Source organism: Camelina sativa, chromosome 12 (assembly GCF_000633955.1).
Source record: "Camelina sativa cultivar DH55 chromosome 12, Cs, whole genome shotgun sequence".
NCBI lineage: Eukaryota > Viridiplantae > Streptophyta > Magnoliopsida > Brassicales > Brassicaceae > Camelina > Camelina sativa.
The window spans coordinates 560,664-576,525 of NC_025696.1; the positions used below are offsets into that span (position 1 = coordinate 560,664).

At 36.9% G+C, this 15,862-nt stretch overlaps 3 protein-coding genes and 1 pseudogene across 7 annotated transcripts; 3 read left to right on the forward strand and 1 right to left on the reverse strand.

The window, feature by feature from the left end:
• On the forward strand, positions 262–1,321 carry LOC104729249. Its single transcript, XM_010448173.2, has 2 exons — positions 262–298; positions 535–1,321. The coding sequence occupies exons 1-2, from the start codon at positions 262–264 to the stop codon at positions 1,077–1,079; spliced, it is 582 nt and encodes a 193-aa protein (XP_010446475.2). The 3' UTR covers positions 1,080–1,321.
• On the forward strand, positions 2,309–6,586 carry LOC104729250 (annotated as a pseudogene).
• LOC104729253 (ubiquitin carboxyl-terminal hydrolase 27-like) lies at positions 8,541–11,451 on the forward strand. 3 transcript variants are annotated; one of them, XM_010448178.2, is made up of 9 exons: positions 8,541–8,943; positions 9,024–9,150; positions 9,239–9,339; positions 9,431–9,670; positions 9,756–9,827; positions 9,944–10,075; positions 10,174–10,311; positions 10,435–10,497; positions 10,587–11,451. In XM_010448178.2, the coding sequence occupies exons 1-9, from the start codon at positions 8,683–8,685 to the stop codon at positions 10,941–10,943; spliced, it is 1,491 nt and encodes a 496-aa protein (XP_010446480.1). In that variant the 5' UTR covers positions 8,541–8,682; the 3' UTR covers positions 10,944–11,451. The 3 variants fall into 3 exon arrangements, with proteins under 3 accessions (XP_010446480.1, XP_010446481.1, XP_019088895.1); XM_010448179.2 differs by having other exon boundaries at positions 9,944–10,072; XM_019233350.1 differs by lacking the exons at positions 10,174–10,311; positions 10,435–10,497; positions 10,587–11,451 and having other exon boundaries at positions 9,756–9,841; positions 9,944–10,051.
• On the reverse strand, positions 11,208–14,699 carry LOC104729251 (TSL-kinase interacting protein 1-like). 3 transcript variants are annotated; one of them, XM_010448177.1, is made up of 9 exons: positions 14,577–14,699; positions 13,739–13,857; positions 13,412–13,623; positions 13,089–13,321; positions 12,767–13,010; positions 12,115–12,666; positions 11,862–11,978; positions 11,489–11,676; positions 11,208–11,361 (listed from the first exon to the last, which is right to left on the reverse strand). In XM_010448177.1, exons 2-8 carry the CDS (start codon positions 13,854–13,856, stop codon positions 11,512–11,514), a joined length of 1,641 nt encoding a protein of 546 aa, XP_010446479.1. In that variant the 5' UTR covers position 13,857; positions 14,577–14,699; the 3' UTR covers positions 11,208–11,361; positions 11,489–11,511. The 3 variants fall into 3 exon arrangements, with proteins under 3 accessions (XP_010446479.1, XP_010446478.1, XP_019088894.1); XM_010448176.1 differs by having other exon boundaries at positions 14,542–14,699; XM_019233349.1 differs by having other exon boundaries at positions 14,268–14,699.

Here is a 15,862-nt window from a genome sequence, read left to right on the forward strand (position 1 = left end):
AAATAGAACTATTGATCATCATCATTAATGTGAAAAAGAAAATAAACTTGTAACGGTAATGTAATTAAACCAAAATCTATTGAAAGGGTGCAAAGCCACCGAATGTCCCACATCGGATGATGATGGTACGATTAAGATGATAACACGTGGAATGAAGGGGGGGCTGTGTTTATTCCTTATCAATTACCGGAGTGGACCCCACCAAATCGTATAATTGAAGTCAAAGGCATTTATTTTTCTCTTTCTCTCTCTTCAGATAATATGGGAAACCTCATCACAGAAGGGACACACAAGAGCCGTTGGATCTAGAAAAAGGAAAAATCTTAAAGTCGGTCAATTGCTTTGACGGTTGAGGATCAATTCATTATAATACACTTTGTTCCACTGGATGATAATCAGGCTTTGGTTTTTTTTTTTTCACTTTTTAATAATATTGTTATCTTCTCTGAAAGTTGCAAATCTTTCACAAGACACGTTCTTCTTGCAAACCGACATTGTAGTCTCCTTTTTTTTTCTTTAATAGTTTGCCTTATTTCTTCTTTTTCTTTTATATAAAAGACGACAAAACAAAACCATACGAAAAAAAACAAAACACAGAGGATACACGTAAACGTGATCAGAGAGTGGTCAAAACTCAAAAGGGAGACAAGATAAATTCGATCGATCGAGGATCAAATTATTCGATCAATCAGATGGAGGAGATTGGTTTTTCGGGAGATTCGTCGTCAGAGATTGCGATTTCGGAGACGGAGATGGAGGCGGCGAAGCAGCTCGTGCAGTTGAGCGAAGATGATTCGTTGAGCTGTAGCAGCGGCACTGGCTGGAGCGTTTCCGGTTTCGACGCTTGTGAAGGGAAAGCCGAAGGCGGTCATAATACCAAGAGACAAGATGAAGTTGTTGTTAGTTCCAAGGTTAGAGATCATTTTGTCGGAAATGAGCTAAACGACGGCGTACGAGGTAACAAGAGTTTTATGAAGACGATCATGGAGACGAAGACCAGGATTAATAAGAAGCAGAAGTATCGGTCTATCGCGAGCATCTACAGAGCGACGAAGGAGATGACGAGAGAGGCTAGCTAGCTTGTTGATTAGTCGAAGGGATGGGAATGATGGCTAATTACGTTTTAATGACGTTGGTTAAAAGCGTGTTTTGATTACTATAATGTCATCGTTTTCTATGGGGTTTTGTATGTAAGTATCTGTTAACGTTGAACCGGGAGAAGGTGCTAGAAGAAGAATTGTGAAGCTTTGCAATAATATTTTTTAGCAGAAACTTGTTTGACAAAATGTTAATTTAATCATTTATGGACTAGTTTAAAATTGAAGTAGACGTAATTAAGTGCATTGTAATTACATTAATACTTAGTTCAAGAATTGTGTTCAATGTTGATACTATATATTGTATTCCGATACCAACTTTTCCCTTTCCATTATATGGAAATTCCATATAAGAACCAAAATGAATCGCATAAAACAAATTTTGGAGTCAAATGTTTTCTGAAAAACATATTGAAAGCGTTTACTGCATGTTTCAAATCGCAAACAAAAATAGCTCAAGTTTGATGATCTTATTTACTATTTATTAGTCGATTAGAGTGTAATGCCGTGAACTGGCGATGTCATGATGTGTTTATGTCGCGCATGTATACAAAACTTGTATGGATTCTCACAACAATTGCCTGACTGAAATGGGATATTAAATAACATCATATAGTGTTCAAGCTTATTATAATATATATATTTTTTTATACCTACTTAATATCATGTTTAACTCGCACGTATACAATAATCTTGGATGGATTCTCACACCAGTTATTATCCAGACGGTTAGTATATAATAGTAGTAAGATAACTAAACAAAGAATTATTCTTTGTTTAGTTATCTTCTTATATACTAACTAAAAAAAAAAAAAACAATAACAAGTCACATCTACCTACTACAGAACATCATAAACCGAATATATGATACTGTTCATAAAAATATTAACCAAATTTAGTTAGTTCATAAAAACATCAATATAATTATCAAGCAATATCACTATCACGTATTCACATCATAATTAGTGTATGTTTTTGCTGGAGCGTCCTAGTTAGTGTTAAACGTTAATTGATAATTTGGGCCCATAAGAATATCACGGACGCTTATTCTCGCCCATTTGGTTACAACTGACAAGGCCTTATTTGATGGATCCTTCTTGCGGAAGCTGGCGGGGAAACCTGAAACTTTTGCGCGGGAGAAAAAAAAAAGAGAGAGTCAAATTCGGCCATTGAGAAAAATAATAATTCTATTTGAAACTCAAAATCAAAATTTAATTTATTTCATCAGAGACGCCTAACAAGTGTTCGATAGAATTCCTCATAGAGAAAAAAATGTATGTTGTGAAGCGTGACGGGAAGAAGGAAACTGTTCGCTTCGACAAAATCACTGCTCGGCTAAAGAAGCTTAGCTATGGTCTTAGTATCGATCACTGTGACCCTGTCCTCGTCGCTCAGAAAGTCTGTGCTGGTGTCTTCAAAGGCGTTACCACTACTCAACTCGATGAGTTAGCCGCTGAGACTGCTGCTTCTATGACCACTAATCATCCCGATTACGCCTCCGTCAGTCTTCCTCTTTTTCCCCTTTCTTTTTATTTTTAGTAATATCATTTGATTTGTCGGTGTTTCCTTGATTTGATAGATCAATTTCGGATTTACATGTGAAATTGCATCTTAGTGATGACTGAGATTGTTACTTGATCTGATTCATGTTGTGATGCTTTGGACATTGGGAAGTAATTTAACATGTTCCAATGTTTATAATTGCAGCTTGCTGCTAGGATCGCTGTCTCCAGTCTCCACAAGAACACTAAGAACTCATTTTCTGAAACGTGAGTGTTCTCTTGATCTATACATAGATCTCTAGACGTATCAGTGACTATTAGTTATTCATATGTGTTGTTGACTTCGATGGATTTTGGGAATTCTTCAGGGTTAGATATATGTACGATCATGTCAATGAGAGATCTGGACTCAAGGCTCCTTTAATTGCTGATGATGTATTCGAGATCATTATGAAGGTAAAATAGCTTGTGTTATATAATCCCTATATCTGGTGATGGAAACTGTGCTTTGGATACCTTTATTCTTATCTTGTTGAATTGTGTTGTTTTCCTCAGCATGCTACTCGTTTGGACAGTGAAATCATTTATGATCGCGATTTTGAATATGATTACTTTGGATTTAAAACGCTTGAGAAATCATACCTCTTAAAAGTGCAAGGCAAAGTGGTTGAAAGGCCTCAACACATGCTGATGAGGGTTTCTGTTGGTATCCACAAGGAAGATATTGATTCTGCTATCACTACTTACCATTTAATGTCTCAGCGATGGTTCACCCATGCAACTCCTACTCTCTTCAATTCAGGAACACCAAGGGCTCAAGTAATGTATCTACAATGATTTTTTTTAAAACAGAGCCACACGTGAATCTGCAATGGTTTTTTACTCATGTGCTGTTGTTTGAATATGCAGTTAAGTAGCTGCTTTCTGATTTGCATGAAGGATGATAGCATCGAGGGAATATATGACACGTTGAAAGAGTGTGCTGTTATAAGCAAATTAGCTGGGGGTATTGGTGTATCAGTTCACAACATCCGTGCAACTGGAAGTTACATTCGTGGCACAAATGGAGCATCTAATGGTATTGTTCCAATGCTGCGTGTATTCAATGATACTGCTCGATATGTTGACCAAGGAGGAGGCAAGAGAAAAGGTATACATTTCAGGATTCTTTGCTCTTATTTTCATGATTGTTTGTGAAGTAATTGTAGTTTGATTTACGTTTTGTATATTTTTTTGCAATTGGTGAAGGAGCCTTTGCCATATACCTGGAGCCTTGGCATGCTGACATTTTTGAATTTCTGGAACTCCGTAAGAATCATGGAAAGGTACAGTTGCACCAAGAAAGATAACTCATTTGCCCTATAATTTAATTCATGGAGATAGCTTACAAAAGACTTCTTTTTCCATTTCAGGAGGAAAACAGGGCCAGAGACTTGTTTTATGGTCTTTGGATACCAGATCTTTTCATGGAGAGGGTCCAGACTGATGGACAGTGGTCACTGTTTTGTCCTAATGAGGCTCCAGGTTTGGCAGATTGTTGGGGTGCAGAATTTGAGAAATTGTACACTCAGTATGAGAATGAGGTGAATGATTCATCTTTTTGGATTTACTGCTTCCTTTCAAATTCTTGTTATATAAATACCAGTTATGTGATGCATCTCTGTTTGTATCTTTAGGGTAAGGCCAAGAAGGTTGTCCAGGCACAGCAGCTTTGGTACGAAATTTGACGTCCCAAGTAGAAACAGGGACACCATACATGCTTTTTAAGGTAAGAAACAGTGGTAGTTTTTTCGTCAATGTGTGTATAAACATGTTTTCTGTGGTTCCCACTTTTTGATTTTTGAATCTCTTCTGTAGGATTCATGTAACAGGAAAAGCAATCAACAAAATCTGGGTACCATAAAGTCTTCCAATTTATGCACCGAAATCATTGAATACACAAGTCCAACTGAAACAGCTGTGTGTAATCTTGCATCTATTGCCTTACCTCGGTTTGTAAGGGAGAAGGTGATCGCAAAAGTGTTCTCTGATTTTATTTTGTTTGGTCATTTAGTGCCTAACTCTTGACATTTCTTACATCTCACATTAGGACACCCCCTTGGACTCGCATCCATCTAAGATTGTAGGCAGTTTGGGCTCAAAGAGTCGTTACTTTGATTTCGACAAGTTAGCAGAGGTCAGTACTTAACTATTTGGTTCATTTTGTTAACTTTCAATGTCTGTGCAATTTGATTGACTTCTTCTTCTTAATTTTATTCGTCAGGTGACTGCCACTGTTACTGTTAATCTCAACAAGATTATAGATGTGAATCATTATCCTCTGGAGACTGCAAAAACCTCAAACATGCGACATAGGCCTATTGGTATAGGTGTACAAGGTCTTGCAGATGCATTTATCCTTCTCGGAATGCCATTTGATTCCCCTGAGGTGAACTTACTTAACATAAGTTAATCAACTTTTCAAAGTAGTTTTGATATCTTTTCTGAATACGTTCTTTGGAATGAATCCCAGGCTCAACAGCTAAACAAAGACATATTTGAAACCATATACTACCATGCACTCAAGTCATCTTCAGAGATTGCCACTAAGGAAGGTACATATGAAACTTACCAAGGAAGTCCTGTGAGTAAGGTATGTATCACAACCAGCAAGTCTTTTGATATTTGTACAACGTTGTCATAAATTCTTGTTCCTAATTGCTGGGCTGGTGTATATACTATCAGGGAATTCTTCAACCTGATATGTGGAGTGTAATTCCTTCGGACCGCTGGGACTGGGCTGCTCTCAGGGATATGATTTCAAAGAATGGAATCAGAAATTCTCTTCTAGTGGCACCAATGCCAACTGCTTCAACCAGCCAGATTCTTGGGAACAATGAATGTTTTGAACCTTATACCTCAAACATTTATAGTCGTAGAGTCTTGAGGTATGTTCTTCAAGTAAATGAAAACTAGCTCCACAAAGTTATGTTTCTTGTATTCTTCCATAGGCTTAATCAGTGGTCTTGTGTTTTCAGTGGTGAATTCGTAGTAGTGAACAAGCATCTTCTTCATGACTTGACGGATATGGGATTATGGTCTCCTACACTGAAAAACAAGATAATACATGAGAACGGTTCCATCATGAATGTCCCGGAGATACCTGATGACTTGAAAGCAATTTACAGGTATAGAACTTCCTTGTTCTTTTAAGCCCTCACTAATCGCGTGTTCATAAACTTTAACCTGTGTGCTATCTTGCAAAATGACTCAGGACTGTCTGGGAGATTAAGCAGAGAACAGTGGTCGACATGGCTGTAGATCGTGGATGCTTTATAGATCAAAGCCAAAGTTTGAATATACACATGGAGAAACCCAACTTTGCAAAACTTACTTCCTTGCACTTTTACGCTTGGAAAAAGGTAACAACTTATCTTACAACTTTACGCAGCTCTCAAAATGGTCAGAATGATTGAACTTGCAAGTTGCAAGTAGGAATGTTTCAGTTGCATGGCTTGTATACTGATTTATACATGAAACTCATTTCCTAATATTTTGGATTTGTATAACTAGGTCTCATTATTATTGTTGTTGTAAATATGAAAGGGTTTGAAAACGGGAATGTATTACCTGCGATCGCGTGCTGCAGCGGATGCGATCAAATTCACAGTAGACACAACAATGTTAAAGGTAAAACAACACATTTGTGTCACAGTGTGATTTGCTTGTTACTTAGACAGCGAAATTGACATTTGCCTCTGTGTATGCAGGAGAAGCCTAATGTGACTGAAGAGGAAGAAGCAACAGAAGAAGACAACGAGACTAAGATGGCACAGATGGTTTGCTCTTTGACAAACCCTGAGGAGTGTATCTCTTGTGGAAGTTAAAACAACACAAACAATTGAAGGAGCTAACGAAACAATTTAAAGTGTTAACGTATTAATGTAGTAGGCTTTAAGATTGTCTTGTTATGGTGGTGTGTATAAACAAATCTGTTTCTTTTCCAATAGAGAGGTTTAGTTTAATTAAGAATTTGTTTTAAGCCCATTTGGGATACCCAAAAACAAATGCGCCAAATTTGCTAGGACCAAAATTTAAAACAATAAAAGCCCAAGAATCCATCTAGATTGTTCTATTACGGCGCTTCGAGCAATATTAAAAATAGAAAACAAGGAAAAGGAAATAAAATCGATAGATCTCAACCGTTGATCGTGTAAGGAAGACCAAAACCCTAATCATCGGACGCCTCTTCTCTCTCAGTATATAAAAGAACTCATCCTCTCATACCTCTCAGAATAAACCCAAAACCTTGAATTGGGCAGTCCCCGAGTATAATCTCTTCGATTTAGTTCTCTGATAGGTTTTGTAATCGTTTAGGTTTTGTAATCGCCGTATTAGATCTTAAGATGTAGTTGTCTGATTAGGTTTCGTTTAGAGGTTTTGGTGTCTGTTTTCTTAGATTGATTTGGTTTGGTTGATGATGATAAATCCAAAGGCTTGTTTCTCAAAACATTCGCAGTGGCCGCCTAAAACTTTCGCCTTTCGCCAGGCTTGAGAGTTTATGATGTTTTATCCTTCCTTGGATGTCTGAAACTTCTTTAATCCATTGTCTTCGTTTTTCTATTATGATGGTTTTAGATTAGGGACTGAGTTTTTTTATAATGTCTCATTAGCAGAATTTGATTTCTCTTAGTGCTTAATAGGATTGAACAAAGTCCCTTAATATCTTAATCCATCTGTCACTTTGTCAGCAGTCTTAATTTGGTTTCTTGCTGATCATTATAAGATGGGAAACACAGCTCTGTTTTAGCTCCAATTGTTTTTGTTTTGGTCGATGAGGATAAACTTTAAGGCTTGTTTCTCAAAACATTCGCAGTGGCCGCCTAAAGCTTTCGCCTTTCGCCAGGCTTGAGAGCTTATGATGTTTTATCCTTCCTTGGATGTCTGAGACCACTTGTTTTAATTACTGAGTTTGGGTTTTGTTTTGTTGTTTATGGTTAATGAGGATAATATGAAGGCTTGTTTCTCAAAACATTCGCAGTGGCCGCCTAAAGCTTTCGCCTTTCGCCAGGCTTGAGAGCTAATGCAGCTTTATCCTTCCTTGGATGTCTGAAACCTATCTATTGTTTTCAAAGTTTTTGTTTTTTTTTTTGTCTTGAAGAGAAAGATCAATGATGATAAATGTTAAGGCTTGTTTCTCAAAACATTCGCAGTGGCCGCCTAAAGCTTTCGCCTTTCGCCAGGCTTGAGAGCTAATGCAGCTTTATCCTTCCTTGGATGTCTGAGATCTTTATTCATTCCATTGATTAATTTGTCTGATTTGATTTGCTATTCTTGTATATTATCTCGTCTCCTTTTCTCTGTCTATTTTGCAGGTGATTTCTTGGCCAATGGTGATAGCTTCATCCCATCCCTTTTGCTGGATATTGGATGAAGAGTTCTTTCGTTGTTTCTTGTCATTTTACTTAATAGTCAATGTTGAAAGATGAGTAGATCTATTGTTACTTGTTTCCATGTTCTTTGTACGTTTATAATGAAAAAGAGTTTCGTTTATTGGATTCTGAATTCATATTGTAACATTCAATGGTTACATGACGTCTCTAAGGCGTATTAATCATGTTTTCACCCAATTAAAAGTCTAATAGACTCTAAAGAGTTTATTAATGCCATAAAAAACTAATGCCTTGACTTAAAAACTAAGGGAATGTATTGAAACAATGATTTTGGAGGATTTGATGATATTTAAGAAATTTGGAATTTTTGTATATTTTAGGGAAGTTGATATGATTTATAGGAAAATTCTTTCAAATCCCACCTAAACATAGGATTTGTAATTTTTACACAAATCACTTAAAATGTCAATTTGAATACATAATTTTAGTAATTGTAAAAAGAAATTAGTAAACTATATAATATGAAATCATTCGTGCGAACTAAACCGGACCTAATTGTATTGGTATTCTGTCCGCCGACCTTGTCTTATCGATCGGGATAGATTCAGGCGAATCAGAAACAAGTCGGAAGTTCATATAGTCGGATTAGTCCCACTGATATATATATAGAGAGAGACCAAAGCGAGGGAGTTCAACTCTGTTTAATTGAGTATGGTGTCCCTTAGGGGTTCTTCCGATACAAGAGCGATCGTATGTATCCTGACAGATAAATTTAAGGTTTCAAACAATTGGGTTTCGCATTTGTCTTTGGCTACTACTACTATACTCGGTGTTGCTGGTTTCATATTCGCCCTTAAAGACGGTCGATTCCGCAACCTCAAACTCTTCTCCGCTTCAGAAAAAGACGATGCTTTCCTCGTACCTGGTCTGCAAAATCTCGGCAATAACTGTTTCCTCAACGTCATCTTACAGGTAACAAAAAATTACTGATGGCTATGGTTTGATCGATTGAATTTGCACAATTAGGATTTGTAAAAATTTGACCTTTTCAGGCTCTGGCGAGCTGCAAAGATTTCCGGAGTTTTCTTGAATGGGTGATAGAGGATGCGAGAGATACTGTAACTGGAGAGATGGACCAACACTTTCCTCTTACCTTTGCTTTGTCTGCCTTGTTACAAGGTAAGTTTTCCTCTATGCCACTGTGTTTTTTTTGAGTTGAGACATGGTTATGATAGTTACATGAGTAAGCCTTTTGTTACCACCTCAGAGCTCTGTACAGTTGGAAGAAGACGATCTGTATCTAACCCTCGTGAAGTTATGCTGGCCTTGACAGATTATGCCAGAAATTTCAATTTGACTAGCCAACAGGTTTAGTTTTTGTTTATCCTATTAGACCAAAGGATAGAGATATAACTCAAGTTGGTCGTATATGAGCTAATGATCTTTGTTTGAAACATAGGATGCAGCAGAAGCCCTTCTTCATCTTATATCTTCTTTGCAACAAGAGATTGTTTTTTGTTATCGTCCTCTCCAAAGTAGTAATTTATCAGATATACTTTTTTCTCGCAACTTGAGAATGCTTGCTCCTAGTGAAGGCCTCCATGGTTTGATGGAGCTCAAGAGATGGCATAAACATTTGCGTGGACCATTTGATGGTATTCTTGGTAGTACCTTGATGTGCCGAACTTGTTCCTCTCAGGTATTTAGGATTACATCTCGCCAGTAAAGTGGCTCTTGCTATTTGTTCAATAGTCATTTGATTTTCATGTTTTTTTTCTTTGCAGATTTCGTTGGAGTTTCAGTTTTTTCATACTCTGCCTCTTTCTCCTTTACTCCATAGTGGTGGTTCCAACATTGTATGTTATGGAAGGTTCATTCTCTTATTGCTATATTGATTTACTATTGTGATATTGAAACTTCTACAGATTTATAACATTTCTCAAGTGATTTGTACTTTTGGGATGCTCTTTAGATGTTTGGATGCACTTTAGAGAATTGCTTGAAGAAGTTTCTCGACACTGAGAAAGTTGAAAACTTCTTCTGCCATAGATGCTGGCATGGTGCTGCACTGAAATATCTATCTGTGATAGGAGCACCTGAGGTAGTTAAGTTTACTCAGCTTTACTCGTTGTTGTACCTTTCCTTTGCACTTGCTTTACATCTCTTATCTGACCCGTGTGTATTTGAATTGGTTTCAATCAGACAGATATAGAAAAGCTCAGGAACTGTGGCGGAGATGACCAATGCGACTGTAAAACTTCTCATTTTCTTGAAAGAATGCCTTGGTCAAATAGCTATTCTCATATACTGAAGCAGTTAATCATCTCCCGTTTCCCAAAGGTATTTACTTACTCAATGAAGCTAGACTAGGTAGTAAGTGTTTGAAACCCGAGAAAGTTGAATCCAGTATAATCACTTTTCTTTCTGACTCCCATTTGACTCTCTCTAGCTAAATTGTTACAGCTTCTATGCATTCAAGTGCAACGCGCTTCATTTAACATGTATGGAGAATCCTACAAACTAACGGTAGAGTCCTTGCTACTCTTTACCTTGTCTACATTTCATGTCTCGAGTCCTAGTTACTGTTCGTTCTAATATCAATTTTATCTGTACAGGGACATATCGCCTTCCCACTGGTCTTGGACCTCTCCTTGTTCGCACCATCTCCAATAGGATTAAACAAAGTAGAAGGGATTCAGATGTCGTCAAAGTACCAAAAGGCAGAAGCATCAAGAAACAGCGACAACCTGTACAGGCTTGTAACGGTGGTGGAACATTTTGGTATAACGGGAAGCGGGCACTATACAGTTTATAGAAGTGTGAGAGTTGCATCACAAGAAGAAGAAGAAGAAGAAGAAGAAGAATGTGAGGAATTGAGATGGTTTAGTATATCTGATTCAGAAGTTAGCAGAGTTTCAGAGAGTGATGTTCTTGGTGCTGAAGCTAGCTTGCTCTTCTATGAGAGGGTTTAATGAAGAGAGTAATTAAATCAGAGCTTGGTTATTTCATTGGATTGAATCATTGATTTTTGCTGTGATTCTGTTTTTTGAACGTACACGTGAGGAAGTAGAAACTTATCTAGCACTACCAAACTGATGGAAAATCAAGACAGGTGAGCCTGGTAACAAAATAGTTAGTTTGAAGCTTTCAAACGTGTGCAATATTATTGACAATCTGTTGCTTTCTTGAGAGAGTAGAAGAAAGATGGAAAAAGATAGTAAGGTGAAACAGACAGATCAAAGAGTATATTATATTTACACACTGATGATTTGTTCAGTAGAGAGACATCTACATCACTATACTTGCTCTTCTGTTGGATAGAGACCAATTCGTCTATTTTTTAAAGGATCTTCTGGTCCTATGGAAACATGTTTAGTAATTTACCTTTCCCTGTCAATCAAAACACGCAGAAAGAGTTTTTGTGACAATTTGTTGTATCAGAAAGGAGTTCTAGAATAAACGGTTCCAGATATTTTGAGACTTGTTTTTATATTTGGAATGCATTGATTTGTTGTACCTGTGGAATATTGTTCATGTGTTTCAGCTCCATTTCTCTTCTAATGGAGACTTTTGAATTTTTGTTTTCTCTTCTAAAGGCTCCATTTCCTGCAAATCTTTTACCACAGCACCGAAGCTTACACTGTCTCCATTAGTAAACTTTCGCGATGAAGATAAACCGAAATCAAATGGTCCCCGTGACTCCGCCTGCGTTTAAGAAATCTCATGTCAAATATTCCAAATCTAAATGGTAAACTAATCTCAACTTATTGGCCCAGCTCATGTCGTTAGAACGTGGGGTTTCCATTAGGTACGTATGCAGCAAACATATGTGCTTAGAGAAATGTGAAGCAAAGAGACCAGAAAATTGGAAAGAAATAAAACTCACGTACCCACTTGATTCCTGAAAATCCGAGGCTGCTGTCCTGATTAAACACCGTGGAACCAAATAATGGTTTTGCAGGTTTTGAGTCATCTTTCTGTTGCTCCTTCTCAGCTTTTCCATTTACCTACCAAATATTCAAATCTCATTATCATGAGTTGCAAGTTCTAAAAACTTCTGACAGTAGTGATACTAGAAATGCTTGCAGAAGAAAAAAATAAAAAAACATGAAAACACCGCATAACATAAGAAACGTTATTAACCTGCTCGTGAACCTTCGGTGAGGTTGTTGTACGCTTTCGGAATGAAAATGCATGACATGTATCTTCTGCATCGAATATAGACAAGTGTGACGGCTCAGGAGGAATATCAGAGCATGGTATTCGAGGGCGATCTGTTTGGTTGTCGAGGAAAGCATTTAATGAATCAGATATTAGAGGTAATGGTGCTTGTTGGATAGCTCTCTTTGTTTCCCATGTTTTGCTACAGTCACTTATCTTTCCTTCTCCTACTGGTGATGCTTCAGAAAGAAAGCCTCCGATACTTCCACTTGACTGACCATTGTTATTATAATGAGCTGGTTCTTGTTGGTGTTTAATATTGCATCTATCTTGTAAAGAAGCCTCGGAAAACAGACCCCCAATGCTTATGTTTGTAAGATTGTCTTCCCAGAGAGTTGCGTTTGAACTTTTACTGTGATTCCCAAAGTTTCCCTTCAATGATACTTCTGATAGCAAGCCACCAATACTTAAACTTGTCAATCCATCATCCCAGAATAACAATGTCGGGCCAGACTCATCGTGTATCTTGTTATCCTGGTTAAACAAAAGTAGTCATGACTCATGATTCCTGGCAAACTGTTGTATAAGATTTGAGTTTAAAGCAAGAGAAAAACAAAAATTTTACCAAGCATACCTTTGACTCAACTTGTTCATCGGTAGGTATGTTTTCCGAGGGAGGCATGGCAGTCACTTGATTTGAAGAGGACAGCATTGTAATTGGGTTGTCTAAACCAAGCATCTGCTTTCCAGTAAAACTGGCACCCTCTACCTTATTACCATTGTTATGTAGTTCTTCGTTTTGAAAACAAGCAATACCCGGAGTTGAAGGACATGGCGGTTCGTGGGTTTTATGCTCAATGTCAGAAGACCACCCATACCTAACGAAACAACACGAATTATATTCATATTACGCGGCTACGCTCAGAAAGTTTCTTTGAACGGAAATAGATGCAAACCTTAAGCGAAAAAGTGGTGGAGCTCCAATAGCTTCATAGACAGCACCGGTAGTGATGTTGCTGTTTGCTATCCATTTATGACCAGAAGCAAGTAGTGGTTTATCATATGGGTACAACGTGGGATCTCCCAGGGCAATCTCTGAGCTGCCCCACTTACTGTGAATGTGTTGAAGTACTGAAGAAATCTTCTTCCGTGAGCTAAGAGTGAGTTCCAAGTATGGGTGAAAGCCGTCCTATGAAGTAACAAAAAAATAACAAAGATGAAACTCTTAACTAGAATAAATACTTATTGCAAGTCTTATGGTCAGATCTTAAAGCTTTACCTTTTCCAAACCTTCACGGGTACGAAGATCCAAAGGAAAGAGCTGCAACTTCATTTTTCCAGAACTTGGAACCTCTTTGCACGAATGGAGATCAAGGACAGGTACTTTTTGAGCTCGGTCTGGGGTATGTAGCAGCTTTTGATCCAGAGAAGATGGAGACTCAGCTGAACATTTAGAAGGGGACTTCTCCTCTTTTCCACTAGTATTCTTTCCTGATAGATGAATACCCCAATTACAACGCCACCAAATCGTCGATAACAATTCAGACTGAGATGCAGTGGAAGAGGATCAAGTGAATATAATTGAAAAGGTTCAATAAGCTTTTACCAGAATCATGGGATTTTTTAGTAGTTGTTTTCATACACTTGTTGGCTCTGGTGAATCTTCCTTTCTCTTTGATCTCCTTTGAGGGCTCAGTTGCAGTTTTAGTCCTCTTTCGAGCCATTCTGAAAAAGAAGAATTCGGTATCAAAACTCAAAAGAGTCAAATCGTTCCGTTCACAGAGATTTCATAGCAAAAAAAACTACCTATATCATATAGATTGAAACCCTAGAAATCCAAGTGCGTATCGGATCGAACGAACTTAGAAACAAGCTCAATTAATCATACAAACAAATTCAGTTTTGTTAAGCAAACACGATTTTACAGTCGTAAAAAAATTTAAGAAGAAAACATTCAAAATCCAGATCTAAACCCAGAAACTCACAACGCGTTTCAAATCTCGACTTATATCCAATACCGAACGAAACTTAGAGACTAATTAGATTCGAATTTGAGATAAACAAAGACAGCTATAGTCAAATTACAAAGTTCCTCAAACGATTTTATGAAGATTCAAGGAAAAAAAAAAGAAGACCTCCGAGTCATGGAGATCGGAACCCTAGAAATCCTTCGAAAACTCGATGATCCAACCGAACCAAAATCCTTAGCATGAAAAATCAATCAGACATGAATAAATTCAAATTGAGAACAATAATCACAATCTAGATCAGAAAATCTTACGGTTTCATCTCAAATCAAGCAACAGATGAACGAATTGGTGGAGATTAAAGTGAAGATAAGCACATAAATCGCAAAATTCAAAAAAACCTCAGAGAGATTGATTGACAAGGTTTTATAAAATCACTGACCTAAATTAGTTAGAGACGCGGGATAAAAATCTTACTAGACGATAGAAGACGGAGCTAGCAGACGAAGATCTTCGAGAAGAGACCGACGAATCAAGGAAAAAAAAAAAAAAAACTCGTGAGCAGAAAGAGAGAGCAGCAAGGCGGGAATATTTTCGATGAAAATGAAAATAATGGTGGACAATAAATTTCTCCCTCCATTGGCTTTTCCATATACTTCATCGTTTTTTCAAAAGTTTTTCAGGGCTAAAACCGTCATTAGAGATTTGCGGTCGGTTTGTATTTGGGCCCAACAATTAGCCCATTAATTTGAGCTAAGTCCACTAGGTTTATCTTAGCGCGCACTGTGGGATAAGACCCAATATACTACACAAACACAACTCAGTCTATTATAATCATCATATCATGTTAAAAGCTAAATTATATAGAATGTATTTTATTTGATAGTCTATTAAAATGTTTCTAACTAATATATTGAATTACAGTGTATTTTACATCATTGTCTTTTTCTGGTTAAAATGTTTACAAAATATTGATACTTCTAAATTAAATAGAGATTATTAATTATTGACAGAATAATATATCATTAGTACCTACACAATTTTACAAGCCCATGATTATGTGGTGTTGTGAGTGATTAAAGTTAAACTACTAATTAAGAAAAAATCTATAAAAAAAAAATATATGATATTTTTCGAAACGGATTATATGCTAAATGCTGCTTCGCACTTTGACGTACTAGTAAGGGAAAATAAAGTGTCAAAAAACGAATTAATTTGAAGATATAGCAAAAGTCATACTATGAGTTTCTTTCGCCATAATGTAAGGTTTTGAATTCATTTTCTCGCAAGTGTCTCCTCTCTCTCAAATTGATTTTGTTTTGTCAAGTACCAGTACGACGTCATTTTCAAAAATCATTTTCATGGTCATGGGTCTTGGTTTTATATGATTTATTCAATAGGGAATCAAACACTAGTACACTTGGATGCAAATCATTTCAGTTTTTTCAAAGGATCAATCATAGTTTCTTTTGTCGACAAATCATAGTCTGATTAAGTGTAGTATATCAAATTCAGTCTAAAAATAAGTGTAAGTAGATAATGACAGAATCTAAAAAGCCTCTGATCTATGATAATCATTTTGACAGAAACTTTAGGAAATCAATTAGCACTTCTTGATTTTGGATCCAATAATTTTCATAAAACATGTATATATCCTGATGATGACTATCCGAGTAAAAATATTTCTACTATACAACTAAGTATGATGAATCTATGATAATATCGCCTAATAATGTATCTAACTGAAACCTTACCCTGAAAAA